We start from the raw sequence: 15,223 nt of genomic DNA on the forward strand, positions 1-15,223 counted from the left end.
TATAATCAAGACAGCTTTAAATTAGGGAAAACTGCTCATTCCTGTCTAAGTGCTCCTCTACCACACAAGAATCACCTTTTATTATCCAGGGCATCAAGACTGAAGGGTCAGGTAAAGGTTAGTCTGGGATACAGGAGAATTATCCCAAACAAAAAAAAGCATACAGAAACAATTTTTCTTAAAGCTTTTACTTTGAGACATGATGGAAATAAACCATACAGGGGCACATGGAAAAGACATGATCACAGAACAATGTTAACACGAAAGCATCAATGACTGTCGGCTAACGTTGAAGCTGACATTCTGGGAGTTTGACATGATCCAGGGGCTGAAAGAACAGATTAGTACTCCTCCCCTTCTTCCTCACCCTCTCCTTCAACTGAATCCACACCAACCTCCTCATAATCCTTCTCTAGGGCAGCCATGTCTTCACGGGCCTCAGAGAACTCTCCCTCCTCCATACCCTCACCCACATACCAGTGCACAAAGGCACGCTTGGCATACATCAGATCAAACTTGTGATCTAGGCGAGCCCAGGCCTCAGCGATGGCTGTGGTGTTGCTCAGCATGCACACAGCTCTCTGGACCTTGGCCAGGTCTCCACCAGGTACCACAGTGGGAGGCTGGTAATTAATGCCAACCTTGAAGCCAGTAGGGCACCAGTCCACAAACTGGATGCTGCGCTTGGTCTTGATGGTGGCAATGGCAGCATTGACATCTTTGGGAACCACATCACCACGGTACAGCAGGCAGCAAGCCATGTATTTACCATGGCGAGGGTCACATTTCACCATCTGGTTGGCTGGCTCAAAGCAGGCATTGGTGATCTCTGCTACAGAAAGCTGCTCATGGTAGGCTTTCTCAGCAGAGATGACAGGGGCATATGTGGCCAGAGGGAAGTGGATGCGAGGGTAGGGCACCAGGTTGGTCTGGAATTCTGTCAGGTCAACATTCAGGGCTCCATCAAATCTGAGGGAAGCAGTGATGGAGGACACGATCTGGCTAATGAGGCGGTTAAGGTTAGTGTAGGTGGGGCGCTCAATGTCGAGGTTTCTACGACAGATGTCATAGATGGCCTCGTTGTCTACCATGAAGGCACAATCAGAGTGCTCCAGGGTGGTGTGGGTGGTGAGGATGGAGTTGTAGGGCTCAACCACAGCGGTGGAAACCTGGGGGGCTGGGTAGATGGAGAACTCCAGCTTGGACTTCTTTCCGTAATCAACAGAGAGCCTCTCCATCAGCAGGGAGGTGAACCCAGAGCCAGTTCCCCCGCCAAAGCTGTGGAAAACCAAGAAGCCCTGAAGACCTGTGCACTGGTCGGCCTGTAGAACAAAAGAAAAGATATTGAATTGGCTGGCACACCCAACACCACAACCCTCTCACTGCATCTTAAATGTGTCCATCTGTGGTATTTACCAGCTTGCGAATTCTGTCCAAGACGAGGTCAATGATCTCCTTGCCAATGGTGTAGTGGCCACGGGCATAGTTATTGGCGGCATCTTCCTTGCCTGTGATGAGCTGCTCAGGGTGGAAGAGCTGGCGGTAGGTACCAGTGCGAACTTCATCTGGAAAAGGAGCACAAGTCAGCCACCCACCACCAACACCAGCTCATTCATCCTTCAGTGTCTGAAGAGAGGTCTGAGGATGTGACCAGGGCAGAATGCCCCACGGAAGCCCCTGGTCCACTTACCAATAACCGTGGGTTCCAGGTCTACAAACACTGCCCGGGGCACATGCTTGCCAGCGCCTGTCTCACTGAAGAAGGTGTTGAAGGAGTCATCTCCTCCCCCAATGGTCTTGTCACTTGGCATCTGGCCGTCAGGCTGGATGCCATGTTCCAGGCAGTAGAGTTCCCAGCAGGCATTGCCGATCTGGACACCAGCCTGGCCGACGTGGATGGAGATGCACTCACGCTGTGGAAAGAGGAAAAAAATAGTAAATGCCAACAAGCAGTCAGAGTTTTCAGTGCCCAATGCGACAAATCCTTAAAACTCCCATTTCTTAAAACAAAAAGAATAACTAACTTAGGCTTTTCACACCTAGGAGTACTTAGTCATACTTCCTTCTTTGAAAACCAAGGCCCTTCACCTACCCACTTCCCTCAAATTCTACTTTTGATTTGTGTTCTGATTTCCAGACCATTCTAAGCAAAGGAAGGACGTGACTTGGACAGTGAGGAGAGCCATCTCACTGCAGAGACAAGGGGCAGGGCTCTGTTGAATGATAATGGGCAGCATCGACCCTGAGGCACCCGGATCGAGTTTCACTTTCTCTATTTGTAGGCATTGAGCTCAGCTCATCTGCACCTGCCCGGGTTCAGCAGGGGATTATAAACTGCCCAGATCCAATTTCTATTTCCCTCAAAAACCAGTCAATGTCACCACCTGGTCCCACACAAGACAGCTGGGAATCCATGCGGTTGGTAAGTTACATATTCTGGAACACAGTTGAGGAAATCTTCCCCTTATCCTTTATTGCCTTCACTAAAAGTAAAAGGAAGGTCGAGGCTGAGGTTGTAGCTCGTTAGTAGAGGGCTGGCCTAGAACGCGACACCCTGGGTTTGACTCTCAGTCGCCCCCCCCCCCCGCCCCCCAAAAAAATACAAGGCCCAACAGGAGACACACCCTAAACCCGCAGTGCCTCAGCGCGCACGCGCAAACTGCAGAGGCTGTTCCCGCCTTTCTCAGGCGGGAATGTAACGGTCGCGCATGCGTCTTTGTCTCCCCGCCCCCGCCTTTTCCGCACTAAAGAGGAAGTGAGGGCGGGGAAAAGGCTGTGTGCGCGCTCCCGGAAAGCAGAAAGCAAGGGAGGGATGGGGGAAGGGCGGGCGCGGGAAGACTGTAGTCTTAAAGCGCCATGCTGTAGGTCTTGTGCAAGATATGGATGGATGCAGACGGAAATCAAGGGGCACCCGGGAGAGCCCCTACTCCCCCAGACCACGGCGGTCTCTAGCTCGCTCAGGGAGACCCTGGAGAGCCCCTTCTCCCCAAACCCCAGCAGCCGGAGCCCCACGCTCTCACGCTCACCCAGGGAGACCCCCTTCTCCCTGAGACTCCGGCAGCCAGAGCCCCACTCTCACCCAAGGAGTCCCCATTCTCCTCAAGACCCCGGCAGCCAGAGCACCACGCTCTCACGCTCGCCTAGGGCGACCCGGGAGAGCCCCTTTTCCCCGAGACCCCGACCGCCCCCAGCAGTCAGGGCCCCAAGCTCTCCCGTTCGCACACGCCCTGGCCGCAGGCCCCAGAGAGCCGCCCCTCTCCTCTCCTCTCCTCTCCACCCCACACCGATGCGCTCACCATGGTAGCTACAGGTTAGAAGGCGAGGGTGACAGCGGACAGCGGGTCCCGGTTACCGTTCCCGACAGCTAAGAGTCGAGGTAAGTAACGCAATGAGGCGGAGGAGGCGGCTCCGGAGCTTCTTAAGTAGCAGCCGGGGAGGGGCGGGCGCGGCCGGGTGACCACGGTCCCTCCCCCGGCGGGCCGCGTCCATTGGGCGCCCGGCCTGACCGCCGCAGAGGCGGGCTTGGCTCGCCGTCCCCTCCCTGCGTGGACCCGCGGGGGCGGGCCCGCCGCCTGGGCGCGCGCGGGTGCTGCAGACTGGGCGCGCCGCTGCATTGCGGGATGCGAGCGGGCCCTGCCCCAGACGAACGGTTGTGGGAGCTTGGGGCAATTGGTGCAATCTGGGCGAACCCGGGGACTTGCGAGGTACCCGGTTTTCAAGGTGAAGCATCCTAAAATGCAGAAACGTGTGGTCCGGATAGCCCAGCTGATTCTATTCTTGTGACCACACTTGATGTGTGAGTTTTGCTTTTCTCCTTGCTTTAACGTCTGTGCATTCCCTCCTTACCGGCTACTGTGAAAGCCCTTTTTAAAGCCCAGTAGCTGTACTGGATATGTTGTAATGGCTCACTCTCAAAACTAAAGGTACCAAGCAAGTGCTGGACGCAACTTGAATCATCCAAATGTTAAAATAAGTTTGACTAGGCCCCATTTTAGCCTTAAGCTACCAGCTTGATGGAATAACCCTAAGTAAGGCGTCTTTCAAAAGATTTTAAAAGTATGAAATGGTAACTAGAATTGAAGTGAGGAGAAACTAAAAGCAAAATGTCTCACTGAAGAATCTAGGAAACAAGGTTTCTCGTGCCGTGCAAGTGTTCTGAAAGGACCGCGTGACGTTGTGTTGAGCTCCGTGATGACCAGGTTATAACCAATAAACTCCCCTTTTATTCCGGGGCCATAAATTACTACTGACCTTAGGAATCCATAACGTTAACGGTACAAGGGCTAGCATGTGGCTTTAAAATGGCCTCACTGAACGGATTGCAATTACCAAACTATTCAAAATGTCTTCCTGGCAGTGGTGGCCGGGAACACAGATCCTGTGCAGGCTGCTCAGTGTGAGACTCCCCCTTTCAGAGCCTCAGGCGCCTCCTAGTCAGGTGCCCCGGGATTCTTGACATAGTGCGGCTGAGCAGATTCCAAGAGTCCCAGTGAAGGAATGCCTCAGCTAGTTAGTTATCAGGAGAAAGAGCAAACACTTGAGGTGAGGTGCCTAGTGTTAGAAAACGAAGGCCCGGAAGTGCTTCAGCCGCAGCTACTGTGTAGGTCATGGGGGCGGGGAGGGAGAGGGGGACTCTTGAAGTTACAGTGTTTCAAAGAGGTAATCTGGGCAGGCCCGTGAGGTTTAGTGGCTACCCAGAATGACCTTTCTGGGCTAATCCCAGGTTAGTGAAGCCATATATATCAAAAACAAACAAGGTGGACACAAAAATACACCCACACATAAATAAATGGGATAAATTTAGAACAAAACCAAAAAACTCTGAAAATTGATCACATACATGCTCATACACACGTGTGCTCACTTATGTGCCCATGTACACAGCCATATACATACACTAAAATAAATAAAATGTAATATGTAACTAAAGTTAAGGGAGAAGAAAATATGATCTCATTATCTCATTTCCTTGTAGAAAGAAGGGTGTTTGGCCAGGTGTGATGGCGCACACCTTTAATCCCAGAATTTGGGAGGCAGAAGCAGGCAGATGAGTCCGCAGCCAACCTGGTCTACAGAGCGAGTTCCAGGACAACCAGAGCTACACAGAGAAATCCTATCTGGGAAGTGTGGATAGTGGTTACTGATCTCTCTCTTTCTTTCTCTCTCTCTCATTCTCTCAACAGGGTCTCACTATGTTGTGCTAACTCTCCTGTAACTAGCCATGTAGACCAGGCTGGCCTCAAATTCACAGATCTGCCTCCTCTGCTTCCCAGGTACTGAGAATCTGCATCTGCTACCTTGTTTGGAAACTTTTTTTAAATTTAACTATGGGGTCAGAATGGTAGGCTTTCTTTTGGGCCATCAACCAGCTCCCAAATATATGACAGGGAGACTTATTAGTTACAATTGCTTGGCCTTAGTGTATGCTTATATCCCTTGCTCTTGTAATTTAATTTAACTTGTTTCTCTTCATCTACGTTTTGCCTCAGGGAGGGGATTTTTACCTTTTCCTCATTCTGTATGTTCTACTGTGTCGTCTGCCGACTGCCTAGCTGACCCTGGGTGTCCCCCTTTCACCCTCGTTCTCTTTTCTCTTGTTCTCCTCTCATCTCCTCTCTTTTCCTACTTATTCTCTCTGCCTTTCCCTCTACTGCCTAGCTATTGGCCTTCTACCTATTTATTAGACCAATCAGGTGCCTTATCCAGGAAAAGTAAATTAACAAGCTATCTTTATATAATTAAACAAATGTAGTGGAAACAACTGTACTACACCTTTACATAGTTGAAGTAATAGTCTGTAACGGAAATGTACCACACCTTCTCATAGCTGAAGTAATATTCTACAACAGGTAGGGCATGTGCAGATATCACAGTGCATGTGTGGCAGATGGAGGACAACTTTGGGGAAACAGTTCTCTCTTTCCAGGTTTCTGTGTGTCCCAGGAAGCAAATTCAGGTCTTCAGGTTTATGAAGGAAATGTTTGACCCTCTGAACTATCTTAACCAAGTCAAACTTTTTGTTGTTTTGTTCTTTTTTTCGAGATCGGGTTTTTCTGTGTAGCCCTAACTGGCTAACTGGCCTCGAACTCACAAGTACTGGGATTAAAGGCATACACTGCACCCAGCTCAAAGGTAAGTTGTTTTTTTTTTAACATTTTTTTAAAGATTTATTTATTTATTATGTATACAACATTCCTTCCATGTCTGCCTGCATGCCAGAAGAGGGCACCAGATCTCATTATAGATGGTTGTGAGCCACCATGTGATTTCTGGGAATTGAACTCAGGACCTCTGGAAGAGCAGTCAGTGCTCTTAACCTCTGAGCCATCTCTCCAGCCTGGTAAGTTTTTGTTTTTGTTTTTGAGACAGAGTTTCTCTGTGTAACAGTCCTGGCTAACCTGGAACTAGCTCTTATAGACCAGGCTGGCCTCGAACTCACAGAGATCTGCTGCGTGCCTCTGCCTCTCTAGTGCTGGGATTAAAGGCGTGCACCACCACCACCCAGCAAAGGCAAGCTTTTTAAACAACTTTTTATTATATTTATTTGTATGTGTGGTGTGTGCCACAGAACTGTGGAGATTTGCAGGAATCTACTGTCTCTTCTACCTTGTAGTGCCCAGGATCCAGCTCAAGTTAGGATTGGCAGCAGGTGCTGTTAGGTTTGGCAGATGGCTGATCATCCTGCTGTGCCACATCCAACATAGCTCCAGGGACAGACCTGACTGGGGCAAAGACATACATAGAAAGCTGTGACTGGATGGTGTAGGCTCTTAGCTAGAGAAACCGCAGCACTCTGGAGATGAACAGAGTATTTGAGTTATTACGTACAGGTGACAAGGGGCAGGGTCTATGCTGTACAGCTGGATCAAGGAGACAAGCTTAGCTAATCTCATAGGAGCAGTATCTGGAGGGAGCAGTCTTTAGGACATAAATATCATGGTAGAAGAAGCTGTGTTGGACATTTTCTGCATACACAATCGACACTCAGACTTTGGACCGTACCCCATGCCCCCGAGGCTCTGCAGTTCCGGCGTGCCTTACTCCTGTCGTTATCTGTGGTCCTGAGCATGAGCAGGATTCTTTGTCTATCTTTTTTTTCAAAGGTTTATTTATTATGTGTATAGTATTCTGTCTGTATGTGTGCTTGCAGGCCAGAAGAGGGCACCAGATCTCATTATGGATGGTTGTGAGCCACCATGTGGTGGCTGTGATTTTAACTCAGGACTTCTGGAAGAGCAGCCAGTGCTCTTAACCTCCAAGCCCCTTTTTTGTCTGTCTTAATATGTTTTTCATTATGTTTTTAGGAAGGGAATATAATTTCTGTGTAAAGTTGCTATGTAGGGAGGCTGGAGAGACGACTCCGCAGTTAAGAGCACTGGCTGCTCTTCTAGAGGACCCAGATTCGATTCCCAGCACCCACATAGCAGCTTACAACTGTCTGTAACTCTAGTTCCAGGGGATCCAACACCATCACATAGACATGCATGCACACAAAACAACATAAAACGAGTGAGAAAAGTTTCTGTCTAGGGCAGTCTCCAGTTAGTCATATAGAGACTTTAGGTTCATGTCGGAAAGGATGAAAAATTCTTTCCTATATCCCTTTAACCTTTTCCTGTCTTTTCTCCTTCCTCAAAAGTGGTGGTATAGGGGCTGGAGAGGTGGCTCAGAGGTTAAGAGCACTCCTGACCTCCTCAGTACAGGAGGTCCTGAGTTCAATTCCCAGCAACCAACCACATGGTGGCTGACAACCATCTGTAATGAGATATGGTGCCCTCTTCTGGCCTGCAGGCATACATGGAGACTGAACACTGTGTACATAATACATAAATCTTTTTTTTAAAAGGGTAAATATAACAGAAAGAATTCTAGTTCATATTAAGTTGTTACTTTATTCAGATTTGGTGAAGTCTTCACCCATTGCTTCATATAAACAACAAGCTTATACTGTTGATACATGTGTGTATTTTGGGTTTTTTTTGTTTTGGCTTGTTTTGGTTTGGTTTGGTTTTTTCGAGGCAGAGTTTCTCTGTAGTTTTGGAGCCTGTCCCAGAACTAGCTCTTGTAGACCAAGCTGATCTGGAACTCACAGAGATCCAACTGCCTCAGCCTCCCAAATGCTGGAATTAAAGGTGTGCGCCACCACCACCCGGCTCATGTGTGCATTTTGTAAGGGTGTGTCCCAGAGCTGGGGTTACGAGATGACCCAACACCCCGACTCCCTTGCTTCCTTTCACTTCTCTTCTTCCTTTTTCTCTCATACAGAGCGAGTTTCAGAACAGGCTCCAAACCTACACAGAGAAACCCTGTCTGGAAAAACAGAAAAATAAAACAACAACAAAAGCACTTGTTGCTCTTGCAGAGGATCCTGGTTCAGTTTCCAGCATTCACATAGTGGTTCATCACCATCTGCAACTCTAGTTCCAGGAGATCTGGTGCCCTCTGACCTCTAGGAGTATCAGACATGCACATGGTGCACAAACAGATATGCAGGCAAAAGACAAAACACACAAATGAATAAACAAATACATGCAAGCTGCATTTTTTTTTTTTGAGACAGGGTTTCTCTGTAGCTTTTGGTTCCTGTCCTGGAACTAACTCTTGTAGACCAGGCTGGCCTCACAGAGGTCTCCCTGCCTCTGCCTCCTGAGTGCTGGGATTAAAAGCATATTTTTTTAATCAGACTTCTCCCCTCCAAAACCCTTCTCTTTGACAGAAGGGGAAGCATGTCCTCCTTGTTATGCTGCCAGAATCGTTCAGCGCAGCATCATGACCCATTGGTGAAGCAGGAGAGATAATGCAAACCAGAGAGCAGCACCACCACTACCCCACTCAGGTCAGGCCGAGTCTTTCCTGGCCCAGTGAGAGGACCAGTTACACACTTTTATTCTCAGTTTCCTAGAAGGCTACAGCAGAGAGATAATAAGTTTGGGACCGGCCTAAGCAATATAGTGACCAAAATCAATGGAGGGGGGGGGGTGAAATGAGTCCTTTACAGGAACAATCACCATCAGGGAGGGGAAACATCAGAAACTCCACCCCCATGACTTGTTTTTATATCCCATTGGTCAAAGTCAGGTTCAAGTCTGAAGGGGGCTAGAAAGGCAAGTGCTGGGAGAGGAAGGGTCTGCTTTAAATTTACCCCTGGGAATGAGCACTGAGTACCTGTCTCTCAACTGGAAGAATGGGAAGAAGGTCATCATAGATGCTTGCAGTGGCTTAGACCTTGAATGTCCCCCAGGCACCTGTGCTGGAGGCTTGATCCCCAACAGTGCAGCATGGGGTAGTAGTGGAACTTTCAGGAGGTAGGAACTCGTGGAAGGAAATTTCATGTCTGTGAAGTGGATAGTAGGACATAGGCTTTGTGTCTTCCACTTCCTGACTGCCATGAGCTACTTCTGCTAGCTCCAGACACTGACGACTGAAGCATTTGCACACACACACAAGTACAGAAGTCCCACAAAAACTGCTCCCTGGAGTTCCCTTGCACACAGACTCTAAATAAATGTTTTAAAAAATATATATTTCAGGGACTGGAGAGATGGCTCGGTGGTCAAGAGTACTGGCTGCTCTTCCAGAGGACCCAGGTTCAATTCCCAGCACCCACATGGCAGCTTACAACTGTCTGTAACCCCAGTTCCAGGGGATCTGACACCTTTACACCAATGCACATAGAATAAAGTATATATATATATATGTGTGTGTGTGTGTGTGTGTATGTATGTATTTCAAGTAAAGTGCACTGACCCTGGAAATGGCTCAGCAGGCATAAGGCTCTAAGAGTCTCATATAGAAGCTGAACCTGGTAGTATGCATCTGAAAGCCCCAGCGTGGGAGCAGGAACTGGGGGAGAAGTCTCTCTAGTGCTCTCTGAGTAGCCATACTAACTGAATCTATGAATTCTAGGTTCAGTGAGAGACCTTGCCTAAAAAATAATGATAGGGCTGGAGAGATGGCTCAGTGGTTAAGAAAACCTGAGTGTGGCTCACAATTGCCCAATAGCTCCAGCTCCATGTGGTCCAATGCCTCTGGCCTCCAAGGCACCTGTACTCGTGTGTCTAGACCCACACAGAGACACATGCATACACAGAACTGAAAAGTCAGAAGTAAGTAAGAAGAAAGGGAGAGGATGGCTGTGGTGGCACACACCTTAAATCCCATCACTCAGGAGGCAGAGACAGGTGAATCTCTGAGTTCAAGGCCAGCCTCAGCTACAAATTGAGTACCAGGACAGTCAGAACTGTTACACAGAAAAACCCTGTCTCTGAAAGAAGGGGGAAAAAAAGAGAAAGAAAAAGAAAATTTTGAGAGCCAAGTAGGGTGGCCAGCACTTAGGAGGGAGGCAGAGGCAGATATAGTTCTGTCTGGCTCCAAGACAACAGCAAGTTCCAAGACAACTAGGGCTATGTAATGAGATCCTGTCTCAAAAAAAACAACAACAAAAAGGAAAAAAGTTTCTAACACATATCTCTCTTTTTTCTTGCCTAGAATGTGGAGCAATGACAGCCATGATGACAAAACACCTTAATGCAGCTGGCCAGTGGTGACCCACACCTTTAATCCCAGCACTCGGGAGGCAGAGGCAGATGGATCTGTGGAAGTTCAAGACCAGCCTACAGATTGAGTTTCAGAACAGCCAAGGCTATACAGAGAAACCCTGTCTTGAAAAACAAAATTAATTAATTAATTAACAAAACAAAATAAAACCACCAAAACAAACAAACAAAAAACACCTTATCTGTCATATGAAACTGAATCTGTGCTTGCTGAAATGCTAATTCAGGGATCTGCCCCTGTGTCTGTGTGCCCATGTGTGTTTGTTCCTAACAAAGGGCTTTACTCCCTCTTTTATTGGCCTGCTCAGACAACATCACATCACATGGGAAAGGAATGAAGGGCTCTTCACAGAAGCCTTTAAGAGTGTTACAGGAATTAAATCACTGACCCAGATAATAAATGCTAGCTATCAAGCAGTATCCATATGCTGCTTCAGCATTTATGGCGAGTATTTGTTTAGTGAAGTTTGCTTTCTAGCCAGGGTTAGGAGGTTGAGGGGGTTGCACACCTTTACCTCTGTACTCAGGTGTCAGAGACATGTGGATCCCTGAGTGTGGGGCCAGCCTGGTCTACAGAGCATGCTCCAGGACAGCCAGAGCTACACAGAGAAACTCTGTGTGGGAACAAAAACAATAAATAAAATTGCTTTCTGCTTGTAGTCAGTCTTTCTTTGGACCACCAGCCTGGAAATAATGACAAGGAGACTTATAATTAATTATGAAAGCTGGCCTTTAGCTTAGGCTTGTTCCCAGTTAGCTCTTATAACTTAACCTGCTTATATTAATCTATGTTTTGCCATGTGGCTTTTTATCTTTTTTCCATTCTGCACGGTCAGTTTGTACCAAGTTTCCCTGGTGTCCTCTGTGTGCCTGGATTCCTCCTCCAGTTTCTCTCCCCACAGTTCCCACCTATTCTCTTCTGACTAGCTATTGGTCATTCAGCTCTTTATTAAATCAGTCACAATCACAGTGATACATCTTTACAGTGTAAACAAATTTTCTGCTACATCTGCCTATTTTCTGTCTTCAGCACTTATTACTATAAAACACACACACACACACACACACACACACACACACACACACACGTGCATTATCCATGAATCAGTAGCAGGGAAGAGCATATAACTGAAGATTTAGGTTGTAAAAAAATGATCATATGGAAAGTCCAAGGCAAGAAAACTTGATTGTAACATTGTTCCTTAAAGGCAGTTAAGCAAACAGGCTGAGTTCACAGCAGGGGGTCAGACTTAAGTTTTAAGTGACCTCAAGGTGTGTTACTAACTCTAGTTGTAAGATCCAACCAAAGTTTGAGTCTTATACTGTAAAAGATATTTTTATGACATTGCATTGCCAGACTACCGACGTGTATGTGTGTGTGTGTGTGTGAGAGAGAGAGAGGGAGGGGGTATGTTTCTGTTATTTGTAGTTAATTGAAATTCATCAGTGTATAGTTCACTGTGGCTCATTTCTATCATGTCAGCACAGAGAAAGCAGAAGCAGGAGAATAGATATGAGTTCAAAACCAGGCTGGTCACATAATTCTTAGCCATCCAAAACTGCATAGTATAGTTATATTTTATTTGTATTTTAACAAATAAAGCTTGTCTGAAGATCAGAGAGTAAAACAGCCCCACTGGTCAGTCTTGCAGACCAGGCAGTGATGACGCACACTTTAATCCCCATAGCCACACTAGTTTGCCATAGTGTAGGGCCCATGGGTCCTACCCCTACCCCTGCTCTTGGGGTTCTTCTTGAGGACAGTTTCTGGTCAGCCAGCTAAAACATCCTGTTCATTCCTGTGCTCCCTCTGCCACACCTGGTGATCAGCTGTAGGGCATTGTTGACTCCACCTTGGGCGTGGTGATATCCCACCTGCCTGGGAGTATTCCATTGTGCAGCCGCTAGGTGTTTAAGGTTTTCCCTAAATTTGAATAAATGGCATTGGACTGTCTCCTTTGGAATGACCCAGGTCTTTTGTGTGTTCTTTCAATCTCTAGGCCCTTGCCCAGTTCGCAGACGGTACAGTGACACGCAGACTGTACTGAGAGTAACACAGGCGCAGGCGTTACACCATAGCAACCAATCAGTAGTATTGTACACCTTAGTTCCAGCACTCGGGAGGCAGAGGCTGGCGAATCTCTGTGAGTTCGAGGCCATTCTGGTCTACAAGAACTAGTTCCATGACAGGCTCCAAAGCTACAGAGAAACCCTGTCTCGAAAAACCAAAAAAAGGAAAAAGAAAGAAAATCCCAGCCCTGGAGAGGAATATAAAATGGGAGGAGAGCCAGGCAGTGGTGGTGCATGCCTTTAATCTCAGCACTCGGGACAGAGAGGTAAGTGGATCTCTGTGAGTTCCAGACCAGCCTGGTCTACAGAGTTAGTCCAGGACAGAGATTCCTGGAGGCAGGATCACCATTTCAGACTGAGGTAGAGGCAAGAGCCAGAGACTGACTGTTTTGCTTGTCTGACCTTCAGGTTGAACCCCAATATCTATCTCTGGGTTTTTATTATTCATGCTGCAACATTTTTTTTGAGCCAATATCTATCTATAGCCTTGGCTGTCTTGGAACTTACTATGTAGACCAGACTGGCTTCTAACTCAGAGACCCACCTGCCTCAGCCTCCCAAGTGCTGGGATTAATAAAGGCATCTTCCTCTGCACCCTGACCTGATACCAATAAAAAACAGAAACTAAGCAAAACCCTTAAAACAAGCACACACAAATATAATATTAAATAAAGCATTGTTCAAAAACGTAAACTAATATAAGCTGGGTGGTGGTACTGCATGCCTTTAATCCCAGGAGAGGAAGATGGATTTCTGAGTTTGAGTTCAACCTGGGCTAGACAGTGAGTTTTGGGATAGCCAGGGCTACACAGAGAAACCCTGTCTTGAAAAACCAAAGGGAGAGAGAGAGAGAGAGCGCACTTCATTTTAAAGAGTTCTTTTCTAAATAATTTCCATCTAGATTAGTGGAAATAATTTTTGGAGAACCTATGGTATCAGTGTGTTTATTGTCTCTTCTCATGCGTGTAAGCCCTTTTCAGCTACCTAGTCTGTGTATGTAACCAACCACCCGAAAACTTACAACTTCAAACAATGATTTATAACAAGAAAAAGTGTTTGATTTCTCTGGGTTCCACGTGGTGTCCTCTGGCCTCCTCAGCAGCTGCACCCGGCTGGGAGGTCTAGAATGACAGACAGCTTGGGCTTTGTTTTCTGTTGGGTGAGATACGGTGCTTCTTTTCCACATGACCTTTCTTTCTCTCCACATGTTCTTTTATCCATTGTTAATCTAGCTGGAGCTTCTTTGTAGGGTGGCTTGCTTTTAAAAGAATGAAAATGAAGCCACCAGGCGACTTCGGGGCTTGACCTGGATCTGGCACACATTCTCTTCTGCTGCCATCTAAGTCAAGCGCACCAAGCGCTTGGAAGCTGCTTTTGCTCAAGTTAGACTCAAGGCTGAGGGCACAGGGATGGTCGTTGTCCTACACCTGCAGTCACCCTGGGCTCCAGGAAGAACAAAGCTGTTGAAGATGAGCCCCCTCCGCCAGATCAGATGAGGGCAGTGCTACTTCCTGGTAGCAATCATCTCATAGAAACCCGTGATTCACAGATTAACAACAAAAGATCAGGTTAGCAGTTTACCAATTGTCTTGTAGGAACGGAGCTGAGACAGTGAGGGACAAGGGCCACACCTGACCAGGACTCTTAGTTCTGCATGTATCTTTATTCCTGCCTCAGATCTCGGTTTAAAGCAAAGCTTTTATAGTACCCTGAAGATGAACTTGGAGCCATGGCCCCCTTTATGTGTTCCTTTCCCTAAGAGCGATGAAATCTTCCTGCTCTGCTTCACACCCTTGTTCACCACCTTAATTGCTACTTTGGGATGAGTGACCAAGCCTGACTTGTTAGAGCTGCTGGAGCCGAGGCTTCTGCTCTAAAACCCCACTTACAGCTTGGGCGAGTCACATACCTCGCAGCGAAGCCATTAGTAACACGTCGTCCTAAATGCTTGGGGACGATTGAATGGGTCCATACAGATGTAGGGATCACTTTTATTTTATTTTTTTTTGAGTATCACAAAAGTTTATTTGGCAAAAAGATGTTGTTGTTGTTGTTGTTGTTGTTGTTTTAAATGAAAATGTACATTGCCCAATTCTACATCCAAGCACAGTTCTTTGGGGAAGGATGTGAATTTCTGTTGAGCAGCCATTATTTAGACTCTTTCCAGGGCTTCTAATATGATGACGCTTTTCCTCATATGATCACCATGCCGACGTCATTCTGTTGCCCACTAGTTACCATCTCCATACACTCATCAGTGACAAGATTCATAAAAGGATCAAAGCCCCGAAGTATTCCTTGTACATGTCTGCCACCATTTAACTTCATTCTTCAGTATGGGAGGGTGGGCCTTGCTCATGGTGACTCTCCAGCTGGCTCAGCAAGACAGAAAGGAGCCGGCGGCCTTACAGACACACACACGGCAGGCCCAGTCAGCACTACTTTTATTATAGGGACTACTTCTTCCTTCTCTTTTTCCTTCTTTTTTGTTCTCCAGACAGGGATTCTTGGTGTAACCTTGACTGCTCTAGAACTCACTCTGTAGCCGGCATCTAAATAAGAGATCCACCTGCCTCTGCCTCCCAAGTTCTGGTATT

The 15,223-nt window shown here is 47.1% G+C and overlaps 1 protein-coding gene, 1 long non-coding RNA gene and 1 pseudogene across 5 annotated transcripts in view; 1 reads left to right on the top strand and 2 right to left on the bottom strand.

The window, feature by feature from the left end:
- Window positions 1-169: 169 nt before the first annotated feature.
- Window positions 170-15,223, bottom strand: part of Tuba1b (tubulin alpha 1b) — a 30,327-nt gene continuing 15,273 nt past the window's right edge. The window contains exons 1-4 of one of the 2 annotated variants that reach the window (XM_087899258.1): window positions 3,297-3,455; window positions 1,691-1,913; window positions 1,417-1,565; window positions 170-1,322 (exon numbers count right to left, since the gene is read on the bottom strand). In XM_087899258.1, the coding sequence (XP_087755384.1) occupies window positions 342-1,322; window positions 1,417-1,565; window positions 1,691-1,913; window positions 3,297-3,299 (1,356 nt within the window). In that variant the 5' untranslated portion in view covers window positions 3,300-3,455 and the 3' untranslated portion in view covers window positions 170-341. Of the gene's footprint in view, window positions 1,323-1,416; window positions 1,566-1,690; window positions 1,914-3,296; window positions 3,456-15,223 lie in introns of those variants that run through there. The other variant, XM_087899259.1, reaches the window with a different exon arrangement.
- Window positions 3,567-10,732, top strand: LOC125407245 (uncharacterized). Of its 3 annotated transcripts, XR_014997944.2 has the most exons (5): window positions 3,567-3,796; window positions 4,118-4,199; window positions 5,184-5,273; window positions 6,043-6,132; window positions 10,489-10,732. It is a non-coding gene; the product is annotated as an uncharacterized LOC125407245 (long non-coding RNA). The 3 variants fall into 3 exon arrangements; XR_014997945.2 differs by lacking the exon at window positions 4,118-4,199 and having other exon boundaries at window positions 3,567-3,720; XR_007234150.3 differs by lacking the exon at window positions 4,118-4,199 and having other exon boundaries at window positions 3,568-3,796.
- On the bottom strand, window positions 14,779-14,985 carry LOC125407163 (small nuclear ribonucleoprotein G pseudogene; annotated as a pseudogene).

Source organism: Myodes glareolus, chromosome 19 (genome assembly GCF_982192425.1).
Source record: "Myodes glareolus chromosome 19, mMyoGla1.1, whole genome shotgun sequence".
NCBI lineage: Eukaryota > Metazoa > Chordata > Mammalia > Rodentia > Cricetidae > Myodes > Myodes glareolus.